The sequence below is a fragment of the Vespa crabro genome, chromosome 1, assembly GCF_910589235.1.
Source record: "Vespa crabro chromosome 1, iyVesCrab1.2, whole genome shotgun sequence".
In the NCBI taxonomy this organism is placed as follows: Eukaryota; Metazoa; Arthropoda; class Insecta; order Hymenoptera; family Vespidae; genus Vespa; species Vespa crabro.
Genome location: NC_060955.1, coordinates 9069946 through 9086993, shown reverse-complemented (window position 1 = coordinate 9086993; position 17048 = coordinate 9069946). Strand labels below are relative to the sequence as shown.

The 17048-nt window shown below is 32.3% G+C and overlaps 1 protein-coding gene across 1 annotated transcript; it reads right to left on the bottom strand.

Moving 5' to 3' along the window:
• Positions 1-1303: 1303 nt before the first annotated feature.
• Positions 1304-10291, bottom strand: LOC124432779. The gene is made up of 26 exons (XM_046981966.1): positions 10076-10291; positions 9725-10010; positions 9507-9589; positions 8744-9042; positions 7777-7969; positions 7331-7699; positions 7052-7286; positions 6786-6971; positions 6486-6637; positions 6316-6417; positions 5996-6113; positions 5792-5924; positions 5481-5712; positions 5188-5397; positions 4995-5106; positions 4775-4928; positions 4534-4700; positions 4064-4174; positions 3696-3917; positions 3383-3622; positions 2963-3315; positions 2614-2876; positions 2347-2533; positions 2079-2270; positions 1755-1966; positions 1304-1696 (listed from the first exon to the last, which is right to left on the bottom strand). The coding sequence occupies exons 4-26, from the start codon at positions 8817-8819 to the stop codon at positions 1518-1520; spliced, it is 4398 nt and encodes a 1465-aa protein (XP_046837922.1). The 5' UTR covers positions 8820-9042; positions 9507-9589; positions 9725-10010; positions 10076-10291; the 3' UTR covers positions 1304-1517.
• Positions 10292-17048: the final 6757 nt, after the last annotated feature.

Here is a 17048-nt window from a genome sequence, read left to right as displayed (position 1 = left end):
CTCGTCTTTGAAAATCGAATTCCTTCGTTCGATACTTCGATTATAAACATTTTTTTATGAAAATATAGTTTAAATTTTACAACGAAGAAATCTTTTATAATTATCAAATATTTATAAACAAATAATAACTATGTTTGGTCATGAAAATATTGATGATAAAATGAAAGGAACAATATGACACATCCGAAGTCTGCGTTTATTTAATAATTGAAATAGTGCGATAACCGACTTCGTGTGTCTTTGTTGTATTATTTATTTAAGATATTTCTCTAATTCGTATGGATAACAAAGAAAGTTTATATTTAATAAGCATGTAACTCTCAGTACCTTATACCATACATAATAATTACTTTAACGAACATATTCAAAAAAGTAATCATTTTATAGGAATTTCTCATAATAAATGTATGGCTTATTTTTAAATAAAAGAATTTCAATAAAATAAAAGAATTTATTTGGATCGAGGTAACGTAAATCCTTGTTACGTACCTGTCCGGCATGCAAGAGCGCTCCGTGCCACTTGTTGCATGGCCGCGCTCGACACTTCGGTTTGAATAAACTCCTTGAGAAGTACGGAACATAGAAAATATTCTAGGTTGGTTTTACTCACCAGGAGTGGTGCGTCCTATCGTTTCCTCTTCCTCGCTCGTATCCGGTAGTCTTGCTTGTCCGTGAGACACGACACTAGTCACTATACTTGGCACCCCAGAGTCGTACGATTCGGCCATTTTCAGGTTAATTCGCGTTAATCCGCACGATGGCCACTTACCTCGTCGCATTCGAATCCGAAACCTCTTTTTCGAAACTTCCACGCACGCTTGGTGATTCCTCGCTGTGTATTTCTCTCGTCAGATGGCATTACAAGTCGTAGAAATGTAGTGCTGACACCTCTCTGAGATTACAGAAGATCATTGTTGCTATCGATTCATGTATTGCGTTTCTAAACAATTACGAATTAAAAATTAAATTAGAGATGATAATAAAACAAATTTCGATATGTACCATCATGCAATATAAATACTTTTTCGATATTAATTTATGATTTATAAAATTAAAAAAAAGTAGAAAGTTGTTTAAGCATACAAAAAATTGCTTTGTATTATATAAATGAAAGAATGATAGATATGAAACATCTTAATCATAGATTTAATGTTGCACTTTATATCAATAAAATCCATTGCCAAGTGTTTTTCTTTCTTCTTACTTTTATCTCTCTGAAATATTTCAAGATAAATGGGAGGTTTATGAGAACAGGATAATAATTTTCGTACTAAGACAATTATCTTCTTTTCACGTAATCGATCTTTTTGTTTTAGTTTCAAGATTAATCGATGAAGTTTGATATGATTTTTAATCTTTATTATACAGGCACATTCACTTCAACTTCGAATAAATCAACGTATAGATAATTTGATAAATTATACACATGAATTCGATATTAAAAACATATAATTGTTGAATGCCTCTCTCTCTCTCTCTCCTTTTCTCTCTCTCTCTAATTCGCTTTCTACATAATATCAAGAGTCAATTAAAAGATTTGCCGGAGGTAATGTTACGGTACTGTGACCGGAAATGGCATAAGGCAGAGGTGACACGCCTCTTATCCACTTGCCCTGCTCGCAGCAATAACATTCAACGCTACTCAATGTCTTCATAAAGACTGTTGTTACACCACCAATTATTAATAACTGGGCACCTAAAAAGAGTATCAATATTTGGTGTCTTTTTTAAATTATAAACAAATAAATACAAACCTATTGATGCTGTACAATGACCGTGTCTTGCAATCGACATTTTTGCTTCTTCCTTCCATACGCAAAGATGAGGATCCCAAATATCAATGCGATCTATGCTATCGGTACTATTTTCTGTAGTCGAAGCACCTCCAATCGCGTAAAGACAATCGGAAACGACATAAAGCGTGGCGAAACATCTTGGTGAATTCAATGGTTCCATTTTTAGCCATCTATAATTTGAATGAACTGATAAGATTATGGATCGCCAAGGAGGGTCGATGTAACAAACTAGAAAATATAGAAATTACTATGATACGTGATCTAAATGGAAATAGAACTTACGAATTCTTTATTGGATCGTAACATTCGACGTTCTTTAAGAATAGTTCTTTCTTCGATTTTGTCATGCCGCCAGCAACCCAGATAAAATCTCGATATTTTATACCAGCAGCACCCACCCTAGCTGTACACATAGGTTGTATTTCTTTCCATGTAGATTCCAATGGATCGAAGGCCTCGGCACTCCTCAACGCTCTGAACAAATGCTAACGAATCGTCTTGTTGTTCGTTATGTATGAAAAATATGCTCTTTGGCTGTGTACTAACTCACATTCCGTTTCTATCTTGACCTCCTATAGCATACATCTTTCCATGGCTGACTACAAGAGAAAAATTCTTTCTTGGCGTCAACATATCTTCTTCATTGTACCAAACTCTAGTAGTAGGATCGTAGCTCCATACCGTTCCAACTACGATACTCTTTTTTTGAGAATTGTTTTCTCGAGGATCCGCTCCTCCTATCGAACAAAACAAATCCTCCTTGCTTCGTTCCTACATTTTATAATTTTATTAATAGTGGCCTTAAGTGACACATTACCTACTAGATAGATACGACCTTTGAGGTAAACAACCGAATGATGATGTCGTGGCTCAGGAATTTCTTCAACGAATTCCCATAAATTTTCATTTGGTTTGAATCTATAAATATCCTTACCGGTATTTCCAGGATGACCGTATCCCTCATGAGGATCGACACCACCAAAGACTAGGATCGATTCACGATCAGGATAAAATAAAGAATTATCCAAAAAGTAACTGTCAATATTAGGTCCTAAAAAACTGTTGCTCAATCTTTGTGGTCTATTAAAAGGATTGATAGTTTAATAGATATTAAATTAGAGTTATTACAATTAATAGTAAAATATATAATTGAATAAGTCACTCACAATGGTCTCCTGTAATTACAAACACAAGTTTGAACTTTCTTCGATTTCGGTAAAAATTGTTGTATATTATCTCCACCTTGATAATGCATTCCATTTTTCTTGATAACATCGTTTTCTTCTGTTGCGTTATTAGCCGTATGTGTAGACATACATATTCTCGGAGAGAAGGGATCATCAGGATCAGTTTTTTCCGAATGTGAAAAAGAGCTCGTTATTTCATTGCAATTATTGAAAAATGTTGGAGACTTTATCGTCTTTATTAATTTTGGGACTTCCACTGAATTCGATAAATTGTTATAAGACATTTTCATAGGTTGCTCACTTGGCAATGTTTCATGCAAGAACATGTCGAACTGAAAAATATAATTCGTAATTTATTTTTTATTGCTTTTTTATCACGAAATTATATTATCTACGTACTCGAAGTCCTTCAAGATCCTTAGATACACTCTGTTGATTCAACAAATTCGAATGATTTCCTTCTTTCTTTCGCGGGCTTGTATTTTGCTGTATTCTATTTTCTCTGTTTTTCTGACTGGCCAAACTGTTTGAAACTTTAATTGGTTTCAAAGGCTTATAAAGCTTTTGACTTACTGGTGCTAATAAAAGTTCAGCAATGCATTTCGTATTCTGCTTCTTCTCGAATGACGTTCTTTTAATCTAAAAGATAAAATTTTCTACGTCTTCTGTAAAAAATGATGAGTTGAGAATTTTCTACAATTTTTCTACCAACTTCGTCATATTTCCTTCTAGCTTTATAACCCCTATACATAGCTTGTATCGTAGTAGCTGCATTTTCTTCAGACTTCGAGGAATCAGTTGCCTTTTCATGGGAATATCTCGTTTTCTTACATTTTTTCAGCTGCTCTTTTATTAACGAATCTTGTTGTCGATAGTAACAAAGGTTCGTTGTGTTACTCTGTTGCTGAGTCTCGTAATTAAATTGTTCAATGTTCTATAAGTCAAACGCCAATTTTGTTTTCATTATCAAGAGCAAAAATGTATTTCATCGATATGGTTATGATTTTATGATCGTTTGATACTAGACTCTAATACCCCTACCATTCGTTAGATTGATATAATTCACTTAAATTGTATTACATTTTTGATTGGATCGCAGGATTTCTTTTGCAATTTTGCGTCATCGTTGGGTCTAACGTCAAAATTAACTTGCTTATTATTTCTTTCTTGATCCTGTTGTACTCTATCATTCTGAAAAATATATTTTAATAGGAATACATGTTTTCAATTATTATTAGGATGAACTTCTCGATTGTTACGACTTACCAATAAGTTATCACAGTGTTTTTGTATCGTTTCATTTGTAAATAATTTACCAAGAATTATAATGATATCAAGAGATATATTAATAATTATATTATTTAAACATATATACGTATATCCGATAAGATTGACGTACAATGTATATATAAATACAAATACAAATAAATAAACTTATCAGAAATATATCTTTGGTAAGCTAAGCTTAAACAAATGTTTCAATTCTTTAATCTCTTAGATAGACTTCAATTGGTTGTATTTTGCAAGAAGTCTGCCGGTGACTTACTCACCACCTTCCCGTCGTTTCTATCCAAGCTGTTAAGGTACACGCTTAACATTTCCGGTGTCATCATTATGCCGGTTGACGATTCTGCAGGTAAATAACTACTGGATGATACTTTGGACGTGCAATATTTCGAAGCTCTTCCCATATTAGTTGCCAAACAACTTCTTTGACCTTAATATTATTATTTGTTCTATTAGATATATTTGATTTATAATATATATTTGATATTAAAGTCATATGATTACAATGACTTTGTTGATAAGTTGGTTGGCAATAATCCTTGGGAGGTGAATTAGGCGGATTTGGTTTCATTTGCTGCTTGCTAGCTTTTAATTCTGATATTTTTGTCTTCTGATATTCCTCCAGATATAATAAGAACTCTCGATATGTCACGTAATTCTTGAAATACCATGAGTGTTATTTATTAAATATCAAATAAGATGTATTGAGTGAATATAAAAGTACCTTATCTTCTCCGGCCCAATTACGGTTGGTTGGTTCTGACAGGCCAAGTAAATCGATCCAGTGATAATAATCTTCGGTTTGATTGCCATACCAATATTTGATAATAACAAAGCTTTTGATTGCAAGAATAGTTATTTTTTTAATCATTTTACAGAAATATGTGGAAAAAAAATAAAAAAGAAAGGATTCTTACGCTAAACCATCGTCTACCATTTTCTGTATCTCCGGATAAGACATCAGTTCCATGAATTCAGGATTCTCAGGATTTCTTTTTACATCGACGAGTTGCCATGGTGCTATAAGTCCAAATCTAACGCATTTCAATACTTCCAGCATATGTTTTTTTCTATTCTCCCAATCATGCATCAACCATCTTACAGCAGACATTAAAATCTCCATCTCGCTAAAGGAAATTTGATAATTAGAAATTATAAAATTTTTACAACAAAATTTAAATATTTTTATATGATTTACGAGATCATATACCTATTAACACAAATATAATTTGATTTTAACAGAAGACATAATTCGTCTACGGACAATTCCAAGAAATCTTTCGTACTGACGAGCATCAAAAAAAACTTCATGATTCTAGGAACCATTAATTCCATTACGGCAGTATTATTAATCTTCTTTGCTTCCATATATAATATAAATGCAGTATTCTCCGAAAAAAGTTCATTGTTATCTATAAAAGCCCAGCATTGTTCTTCTAACTCTAGAAAAAAATTTAATTAATTTCGATCAATGATATTCAATTTTGAGCTATCGACATTATTTAAAAGTCTTTGAACAACCTTTAATGCCAAGGTACTGAGCAGCTGTAAAGATCTCCAAAATGTTATCCCTACGTAGAAGATGACAACTTTCACTCGTTGGACTAATCATCCAATCGTAGATGATGGAAAATGCCTTCGAAGTTACAGTGCTCTGTATTGGTGATAAATTTATACTAGGTATTAAAAAAAATAATAAAGTAACAAATAGGATTAGTATCTTACCTCAGTCAAGTCAATTTCTTTACTATTCTTTTCATCGAAGAACGTACTATAGCTTTGAAGAACTAAAAGATGACAGTGAAATTCATCCTGATCTATTTGAATAATGCAATCAGCGTTCCTTAAACAATACATAAATATTTTAGAGCGCATATCAATAAGGCTACGAAAGAATGGACATTCTGGATTCTTGATTAGCTTGATTAAAGAACCGCACGCAATAACGGTGATCAGGGTTCGAATCCCCGCCCATCCTGAATATGCATTTTTTCATACGCTTATAATATATTATTCCAATGTTTCATTAATTCCAAAGGATTTACTTATAATTCGTTATACGCCTAGCTAATTCTTGATACAAATCAGTTTTTTCCGGAAGAATAACACTATTCCAATCGATTGGTTCCTCTTGCATTAAACCGAGCCTGATTCAATTCAATAAAATAATTACGAATACTATGTCAAAGTAATAGATAGATAAGATAGCACTTACGAAGAGAGAGGTACTTCTTGGATCGGAGAAACTTGATTAGACGTAGCTTGTATTGATTGATTCTGCTCCATCTCTGGCTGATGTACTTTAGCTTTATATGGCTGTGTTCTTGGTTTATACTCTACTTGGATATCGGGTAACTTTTTATGAGCCTGTTGTGTTAGATATGCAAAACTGCAGTATTACTAAATCATAATACTTTTAATACAAAGTGACAATATTACGATATAAATTATACTTAATTAATACAGAACGTCGATTATCGAGAGAAAAGAAAAGAAATTTGATCGTTAATATTACTTGTAAATGATTGATCGCCGACGATGTCACTCCTGGAGGAAGATCGATTAAACTGTGCTTAGGTGAGAGGTCGGAAATAGATCTATTCACGTTGATATTAGATTTATTGAGCTCTGCCTTAACGTTAACCTTCGTGTGCCGTGGATCTGCCACTAATACACTGACTTTTTTAGATTCGAAAACGATCTGAAAAAAGGATCTTATTTAAAAGGGATATTTATTACATTTTTTTGTACTTCTGATGAGTACACGAATCAAGACTGTACCTGATTTGGAATAACTTTTAAATTCCCACTAGGAGTTGCCTGAAACGGAAAAACTCTTCTACTTTCGTCGATATCGTTCATGCTAATGCAAGTTTGATCGTTTATATCATTTGGACGCGTTTGCGCATCCATATTTTGTACCAAGAAATTCAAGTTTGGTGACAGCATAGAGTGTTTCATATTTTCTTCTTTACCCTGTTCTCTTGTACTATAACGAACGTCCTCCGATATTTTTAATTAACCTTTAATATTTATATTTTAACTAGAGAAAAAGCTCACTTAACACTTTGAGTCATCAACTTCGAGTTATATGAGTTAGAAGAATAACATTTCTCTCTTAAATGCTTATCACTTTTGCAAGCCTTTTCTAATATTCTTTGACAGCCCTCAAGTTTATAACTAAAAACTTCTTCGTGACTAGAAACAGGATCTTTGCTATTGATTGGATCAGTTTGCTTCGGTCTTTCGGCTGCTGTCCAGTGATCTTTCGTTGAAGGTGTAACTTGTACCACTCTGCTCTTGTGATAAATGTTCACGTTCAAAGGTTCTGATTGTCTCGATATTCGAGAATATCTTCTAGAAGTAATTCTTTTTCGTGGGATCGAATAATGTGGTGATCGATATTCTGGACTCTCGATCAATTTTATTCTACGAAAGAACACAATTTTATTTTATTTAGACTTATTTTAGAAAAATTAGAAGTATAATAAAATTAAGTGATTTACCTAACAGGAGAAGGCTCTGAAGTGATATCCGATGTTCGAATAACGGACCGATCAGATTTTGAAAGTCGAACAAGTTGCTTTGAAAATGTCTTTGGTGGCTCGAAAGATCCTCCTTGATACAAGACAACGACGCTACTTTTACTATTACTTGGACGTTCGATTGAGGCCGTTTTAACGTTTTCTTCTTGATACACTATGGATGTCCAGGTTATATTAAATTGTTCGCTCCGACGAATTCAAAATTTCTTATGCTTTGTCCTTCGATTGGCCCGTTTCTCAGCGTACTGCGGGTATTAGCAGTAGTAATGGTAATAGTGAATTGTCGATGTGTTTGATAGATATCTTCTTTTCGAAAAAAATATAGGCGATGACGAAGACAATGAAGAGGATCAAGTATATTGAATTATCGACGTATTTGAGAGAATTAGGCCTTGGAGTAAATTGCAGTGCAGGGTACTCTAAAAAAATTGCAAATGTGATTACAACATGAGTTTACTTATTTCCTCATCGAAGAATCACATAGTAAACTAACAATAAAATTTTTGCAAATTCTATTCACATATACATACATATATGTATACATACAAATACGGTAGGAATCGTAATACAACATTTAATGTAAACTAGAATATTCAACTTAAAAAATATGAGTTTCCATCCAATAGTTCCTGCAGTTGGCTCCAAAACCCGAGAATATACGAGAAAGTCAAGCTACATCGACTTGTCGATATATTCAAGACATATATATATACATATATACATATATATATATATGTACATATATATATATACATATATATATATACATATATATATATATACATATATATATACATATATATATCTATATATACATCTATATATATATATATATATATATATATATATATATATAGAGAGAGAGAGAGAGAGAGAGAGAGAGAAAACGGGCCAGTGTCGAGATAAAGCTTAAAAAAATACCTCTTACATTTTTTGCTGTTGCGACGTACCGCCCTTACAATTCGTGGCGTACGTTTTTCCTTCCTACTGTCAGGAGAACGCATTAGGCGTTTTAACCATACGAATTTTTTTTAATGATAGCGTGCCGTACACTTTTTTATTCTCGCCTCTGCACGCATCTAAATCGGCTGAAACTTCTTTGAATAATTACCAAAGTTTCGCGAGATCTCCCTTGCTCTCAACTTTCCTTTCTTCTTCTTCTTTTTCTTCTTCTTCTTTCTTGTCGCATTCGTAAGATTTTTTCCCTTCTGCGAAAGTTATCTTGTACTATGAAGAAAAAGAAACAACAAATTATCTTTTTTATTTCATTTTACCTTTTTTTCTTGGAAAAGTAATAATAAATATTATCTTTTGTATTTTATTTCAATGTTCTTTAAAAAGAGATAAGAAATTGTCTTTTTTATTTCATTTCAATGATTTGTTTAAAAGAAGACAAGAATTTTGTTTTCCCTCATTTTATTTTATTTTCCTTTTTAAAAAGAAATAAGAAATATTGCATTTTCTATTTTATTTCAGTTTCTCTTGTGAAAAAAAAATGAGGGATACATCGTCTTTCGTATTTTATTTTTGTTTTTGAAAGAAACAAGAAACATCTTTTTTATTTTATTTTGTTTTTTTAAAAGAAAAGAAAAAATACAAGAAATGTGTGATTTCTTTTTTATTTTTTCATAATAACGATTGTCAGAAAATTACAAATAAATTTCTCGATAGGAAAACTTTAATCATTTTACCTCATATTTCCTTTTATCGGAAGGCGAAGTAAATTGACTATTTGAAATTTCCTGCGCCGTGATAAACTTTTTCTTTCCCGAATCTATAAACATAAAAAAATGATGGAACATTAATAAACTCCTCTGAAATAACAACTTATAAGTTAGATTAAAATAATTTTATCGTTTTCCATGAATCACTAATATTTTTACTGCTAGTGAACACTTACATTACTTACGTAATTTTGATTCTACGCATTGGCGATTAACCAATCGAGGTGTGCTTCGATCGCTTAAAAATCTTTGAAGAAGATTCGGTGTAACGTCTGAATCGATATTTTGCGTTTCAAATGACAAAAACTGTCTCGAATGTTGACGAAGTTGCGTTTTTCTTTGAAAATTCAATTCGATATTTGAGAAACAAAATAAATAAATTTCATGTTTAAAAATATACCTAGGATTTAAAAGATCTAGTTCAATCGATCGTGAAGAATCCTCTTCGGTCGATGTAGAAATGTACGAATTCTATCGAAAATAAACAATATCAAATAATCAAGATAAAAGAATGAAAGAAAAAAAAATTTACTTACATTATAAGACCTCGAATTTCTTCGCATGATACACGTTACATTTAATTAATTTTTTATCATCTCTCGCATGATTTTTGGCATAATTATTTGATTTACTTTTTATATCTCTCTCTCTCTCTCTCTCTCTCTCTCTCTCTCTCTCTCTCTCTCTGTATATATATATCTTCTCTCACTTTTGTTACGTATGTTATAAGTACAGTTAAAAAAGAAAAAGTAAAAATGTGATTTGGAAATAGGTGCTGTAACATTTAATACAACCGGAACATTTATAAAAGCATTCAGAATGACCTTAGAAACCAAACAGCCTAACAGATGAATGCTAGAAACTTCGAGATTGTTTTACTTGTCGAACTTTTTCTGTTCTTTCGATCATATGATCGAAACGAGTTCTTTTTTGTAAAATATAAAACTACATAATTTATGTACTATATCGATTTTTAATCTTGAATTTAGAAAATATCTTTGTTTTTCTTTTTTATTTAAAAATAAATCTTGAGTCTGTTTAAATACCTATAGATTTTATAAACTTTTTAATATCGTCTTTAGTTTACAAAAAGATCGAATATGTTGATACTTTTTTCCAATGGTAGCCATCTTCCAATAAAAATTATATCGGTTCAACGTTTAAGTTAATACTATAATTGACAAGTTTGTTTTTTACATTTACCGCTAGATGGTGCTACTTGTATTACTCGTTAAGATACAATTAGTATCTTAATGAGACGAAATTTCGAAGCGAAAATTTTATACTTCGTTAAGTATTTTATGTTTGTCTAATTCGATCCAACCGTCTTATAAAATTATTATCCAAAAATAGAGATGATAAATATAAAAAATCTTGTATGAAAATAATAAATCGACCTTAACTAAATTCAATCTGCAACCTACTTCGATGTTTCATAAAAATATACTAGAAAGTCGATATCAATCTTGCATTAAGCTTGTTTCCACATTTAAAGATAAAGTATTGAAAGTATTTGAAGAATTCATTTCCATTATTGTTTTTGCTCTATAACTTTTCGTTTTATATCACAAAATGAAGAGATTTTTTTTTCAAAATAGGACGAACATTTCGTTAGACACTAAAAATGAATTTTATTTTTTTTTATCAGTAAAAGGAAAATAAATTTCTAAATACAAAAGGTTCTGGGATAAGTAATCGAATGAAAATATAATGGTTAAGATAGCACGGGTTGTGCGTTGCCTGGTGGTAGGCTGCATCGATCGCTTCACCGTCCTGGTGACCTCGACCTAATGCCACCCTTTTCTGCTCAGAGAGAGACCTCTCCTCTCCTCTCCTTTCTCTTCTTTCTCCTATATTACCCTCTCCTTCTTCATTTCTCCTCCACTTTCATCTCGTGTTATTACTTCTGCTACTTCTGCTAGTGCTACTATTTCTGTTAGTGCTACTGTTTCTCTAGAATTTCTTTCTAATTTCTGTTGGACTATCTATTTTGTTCTTTTCTAAATCATGGGATTAGTTAACACTCCTGTCAAAACATACAAAGCGAGAAAGTACGAGAATCTGAAAGATGTAAAAAGAAAAAAGAAGGAAGAGAAAGAGAGGAAGGGAGAGAGAGAGAGAGAGAGAGGGACAGAAAGAGAGAGAGAGAGAGAGAGAGGGACAGAAAGAGAGAGAGAGAGAAAAAATAGTGAAAAATATGAAGATAAAAAAACTAAGTTCAAATATACGTTTCTCTCTCTCTTTCTCTCTTTTTCTTTTTCTCTTTCTTTTTCTTGTACAACACGGTCGAAATTATTTTTGAACGACCTTCGGCCTCCAAACTGAAGCCATCGTCGAGGATTATTTTCCTCTTTCTCTTTCTCGAATCGTGTAACGACGTTGAAGTTTGCATTAAACGGATTCGATAGATCGATAATCCGATAATAATATTAATATTCGAATGCTCTACAAACATTTTGATCAATGATATCTCTCTTTTTTTATTTCTCTCTATCTCTATCTTTTTATCTTTTTCTATCATCGTTGTAGTGTAATTAACGTTTATTGCGATGTCCGTCTCAAATTAGGACAATCGGTTATTCAATAAATATGAGAGTCGCTATAACCGTTCGAACGATTATAATTTTTCCTTATCTTCAACAATCATTTCTCATAAATAATCTCTCCTTTCTTTCTCTTTTTCTATATTTCTAGTAATAATGGGATCAATTATTCATTTATCACGAATATTAATAATAAACGATCGATCTATAAAATTAATAGTAATAAGAATATTAATAATAATAATGGAAAGCCTTATATGAACAAAACTTTATAACATTAAGCAAATTAAGCAGAATGATCGATTCAAAACAATCACATTTTCGCCATTTGAAAAAATCGAAGAAAAGATATTTCCTACGATTGATCTAATGCAAATAAATTGACTTTTTCTAATGATGTAAATTACAAACGAACAACGAGATGGATGTTCGAAAAGAGAATTCAATGAAGAGGTTATGAAATATTTTTATTACGTTCCATTGATTTTATTGCTTTGATTATTTTGAATTTCTCTATAAAAATATTTTTTTATCGATAATACAACATAAATCTGATCGAAGATTTCATTCAATTCGATATTCGAGATAGATTACGTTTTATCTTTTCATATACGAATTATAATTAATGTCGGATTATGTCTGAAACTCGTTTCAGTGTGTACCATTCATGAATGTCGTCTGGAGTTCAAATACGCGCGTGCTCCAGAAAGAATCGATCGTAGCAAACGTGCTGAGAAAAGGTAAAATGTTCGTTAGAGAGAAAAAGAAAGAGAAAGAGAAAAAGAAATAGAGAGAATGAGAGAAAAAGAGAGAGAGAGTGAGAGAGAGAGAGAGAGAGAGAGAGAGAGAGGATAGTACGAATTCATTTTTAAATACGAGTGGCATTTCTACATTCAAGAATGTTTCATTTCTTGTCCTTGGAGAGACTTGCACTTATTCTATATTCTACCCCTTCTCTATTTCTCTCCTTCTCATTCTCTAGAAGTCGACATTTCTTGCCTAGAAATTCATTATGACGAGTCGACGCTCTATGATGGCTTCAGTGAGTGATAGATAGATAGATAGAAAGAAAAAGAAAGAGAGAGAGAGAGAATCTGAATAAAACAAGAAAGAACAAGGATGGAAACTACGATCGAGAAATAGAGATAGAAATGGACAAGAAAAAGATAAACGAGTTACAGAGAGATAGAAAGACTCGTTGAGTCCGACACGACGAAAAAAGAAAATAAAAGGAAGCAAAAGAAAAACAAAAAGAAGATGAAGAAAGAAGAGAATCTGTAACTGATACTTCGGTGGTGAGATCGAACAAGAAAGAAAGAAAGGAAGAAAGAGAGAAAACAGTGCTGGTCTATGGAAGGAGTATACGTTCATACGTAAAGACACATTCCAATTTTGCTCCATTTGCGGAATATGGGATAAAAAGAAAAAGAGAGAAAGATAAAAAAAGAATAAAGATAAATACACAAATCTCGATAGTGCTATCTCTCTATATAGATATGTTCACAAAAACAGACAGAGGAAGAACAATTGTAAAATTGGGTAAAAAGAGAGATAGTTAAATAGGCGAGTAAAAAGAGAGAGGGTATGACAAAGTTGTGTAGTGGGGATAGCAGTTGAAAGAGCGTACGAGGGAGGGAGAGAGAGAATGAAGGGGGGAGAGTTGCCAAGGTTACACCCGCATTATAGCCACCCCACGGTCGCTCCAGTAACCACCATCCCTTCTCTAACAGTCTCTCCTTCTCTTTCTCTTCTGGACCGTTTTCTATCCTTCTCTTCGATTTCCACCATCTCCCGACGACGGAATCTACGTAAACGGGACGAACACGCGCGACCCTTTCCGTCCTTTCTTCGAAAACTTTCGCGATAAATCCTACTACCCACCCATACTACCGTCTGCATTCTGATTTAACGCGGTCGTCTTGCTCGTTAAGGTTGAAAGTCGGAAAAAAAGAAAAAGAAATGAAAAATATTGTCTAGGTATAACGTCCAAAGATTTCGATCAACGTATGTACATACGTATATATGTATATAACGAATCTTTTTAATTCGAGAGAAAGGGTTAATGAATGTGCCTTTTCATTTTTTTAATAGATCGCCTATTTTCTTTTTCGATCTTCGCTCATGGTAAAATAATTTTTACATAATTGTAAAAAACCATTTTCGAATCTTCAAATTAAAAGAGAGGGAGCTAAAGAAATAGAGATTCTTTGTTCCATCAAATAAAGTATCATCTTCAATAATCAAATAATATATTAATTAAGCAGACGAGTAAAAGATATGATTAAACATGGTTATAGTAATTTGTTTTTTTTAAGACTGTCGATATTATAGTATGCGATACACACAGAGAAGGATGAAACGATCCTATTTTATCTCAGATCATTAATACGTGTCGTAGTTATGTCATGCGCAATACGTCCACAGATACATATATACATATATAAACATACATACATACATACATACATACATACATACATACATACATACATACACACATACATACGTATGCAGCAGGCATAATTGCATAAAAGAAACGAGTTGAATTTTCGAGAGAAACGTTTTGCAAATGAATTGTTAAGAAGGGACCGTTTTAATTAATTGTTACGCTTGTTGCATGGCTTTTTCATTGATTGTTTTTTGTTTTTAGCATTTTTCATTATTTTCCTTCATTCTTCTATTTGACAAGAGTATCGCTTTTTTCGTTTACCATATATCTTGCGTAAAAAAAGAAAGAAAAAAAAGAAAAAATAATAAACGAAATACTAGAACTTTTTCCCTTTTTTCTACCGATTTATTTTTTCCTCTCTTTTTCATTCTTTTTTTTTTATTACACACAAGATTCTTTGAATCTAAAAAAAGAATGTGAATTATTTTTCAGTTCATCACTATTGAAATATGAAGAAAGATTCTTCTACCATTGGTTATTCGAATTTCTTAATCAAAATGAGTATAGTAATTCAATTCAAATCAAAAACTTCTTTGTTCCTATCATCGTACAATATTTGAGATATTATGTATATTTTGTGAATAAAACAAATTGTAGGAGAGAGATAAAAAATCGAGATAGATAGTAGAGAGAAAGAGAGAGAGAGAGAGAGAGAGAGAGAGAGAGAAAGAGAGAGAGAGAGAGAGAGAGAGAGAGGAGAAGGAGATAGATAAAGAGAGTAAAGGAAGGAAAGTGTGAATGAGTATGAAGAGTTAACACCTATCAAGGAAAATGCATATTCCGTACACTGCAACACTTATACAAATCCTACCTTGTTTTCCCAGCCCATTTTAGCGAATACTAAACTCTCGTTTTTTTCTTCTGTATTCTTTCTCTGTTCTTTTTTTTATTCAACCCTCACCTTTTTTTCCGTTCATTAGATCTCTCTGAGAGAAAGAGAAGGGAAACATATAAGAAGAATTAAATCTGTACGTTGGAAGCACAAAAAAGAACAAAATAAAAAATAAATGAAAACTGAGCACAGGAATATGTATTCGATAGGCCGTGTAAACGAGGATCAGCCATGTAACATTATCGGCCGAGCATGAAATCACGGACTCGATTTTGCGAATAAATATTTATTTATTTACGTACATACCTGCATATGTGTATCTATATATGTATATATATATATACACATACACTCGCGCGGGCGCGCGCATACACCTATATACATACATCTCTCTATCTTTCTCTCTCTTTCTTCTCTTTCTTTGTGTGTGTGTATGTGCGTGTGTGTGTACGTATGTATGTACATTTTTACGCTCGAGTGTCAGTATTTTTTTCACCGAAGGACGAGGTTTATCGAATAACCGGTAACTCCGAATTCGAGGATGCAATATAAATCGAATTGTTGTACGTATGAGTGAACACTTTGCACTTTGTAATTCGAGGGTACTCTAGTTACGTATATACATTCTATACATATACATACATACATATACATATACATATAATACACACACACAAACACACGATATATATATATATGTATATATCGTATTAATTTCGGGTTGATAGTTTGACCCAATTTACAAGCGTGTTGTAGAAATTCTAATGCCACAAGTACACGTAGCTTGAATTAAATGGATTCGTACATATAAAATTTCGGATTATAATAGCACGTTCACGAAACGTCGATGCGAGAACGTAATAAGTAAATAAGTGATACACATTAATCGGATCTTATAGCTCCTCACTTGCCAATAAAATTTTAACTAATTTTAAATAAAGCAAGTCTTAAAAGTTTAATTTATTTTTATAAAAATAAATTAAATATGTATATTAGATAGTTTCGCGTTTTTCAAGAACTAGTATAACGTATTCAAGCGTAGAATAAAATAGTAAGACACTCTATACGGTTAAGAATTAACGTACCGTTACGTCGAACATCATAGGAATTGATTATCTTTCCATCTACATAATTTTAAGTGAGCTCGGTTTCCATCGTTACTCGACAGTAGAGTTACGTCGCGTTCGACGTTTCTCGATGCAAATTGCGCGCGTGACAGGACGTAACAAGGACAACGAGGGAATTGTCAGAAAATATCAGGATGAAAACTCGATTTAGGCTCGTTTGTTAGGACGTAACCGACGGGGACGCGTTACAGATACACATTCACAAACCAACTCTTGCTCATTCAGCTAAAGGTAGCTAGGTATATCGTTGCAATTGCTCTTGGAAATTGCGAGCACACTTTTTCTAGATTTATAGATGCTGCTCGAAGCGAATAATAGAGCGATGTCGTGTGCCTTTATGGTAATTCGTTACATCGATTATGTCTGCTAGCTATTAAGTTATTGTTACGACCGAAAGAAACTATTATGATTTTTTGTCTTTTTTTTACATAACATTCGAATATTTATTTATTTTTAATATTCAATATAGGTATTCAAGATAATACTTGTCATAAATCAATTATGAAAACATTCTCGTCGACTTTTAATATTATTTTAAACATGAAGAATAATAATTGT

Excerpts from the sequence above, each read along its gene's own strand:
- LOC124432779 (XM_046981966.1), bottom strand. The coding sequence starts at position 8,819 with ATGCGTTCTCCTGACAGTAGGAAGGAAAAACGTACGCCACGAATTGTA. Across the intron at positions 5,713-5,791 it reads TCAGTACCTTGGCATTAAAG|AGTTAGAAGAACAATGCTGG; the intron begins GTTGTTCAAAGA and ends ATTTTTTTCTAG. Across the intron at positions 5,398-5,480 it reads AATTATATTTGTGTTAATAG|CGAGATGGAGATTTTAATGT; the intron begins GTATATGATCTC and ends AATTTCCTTTAG.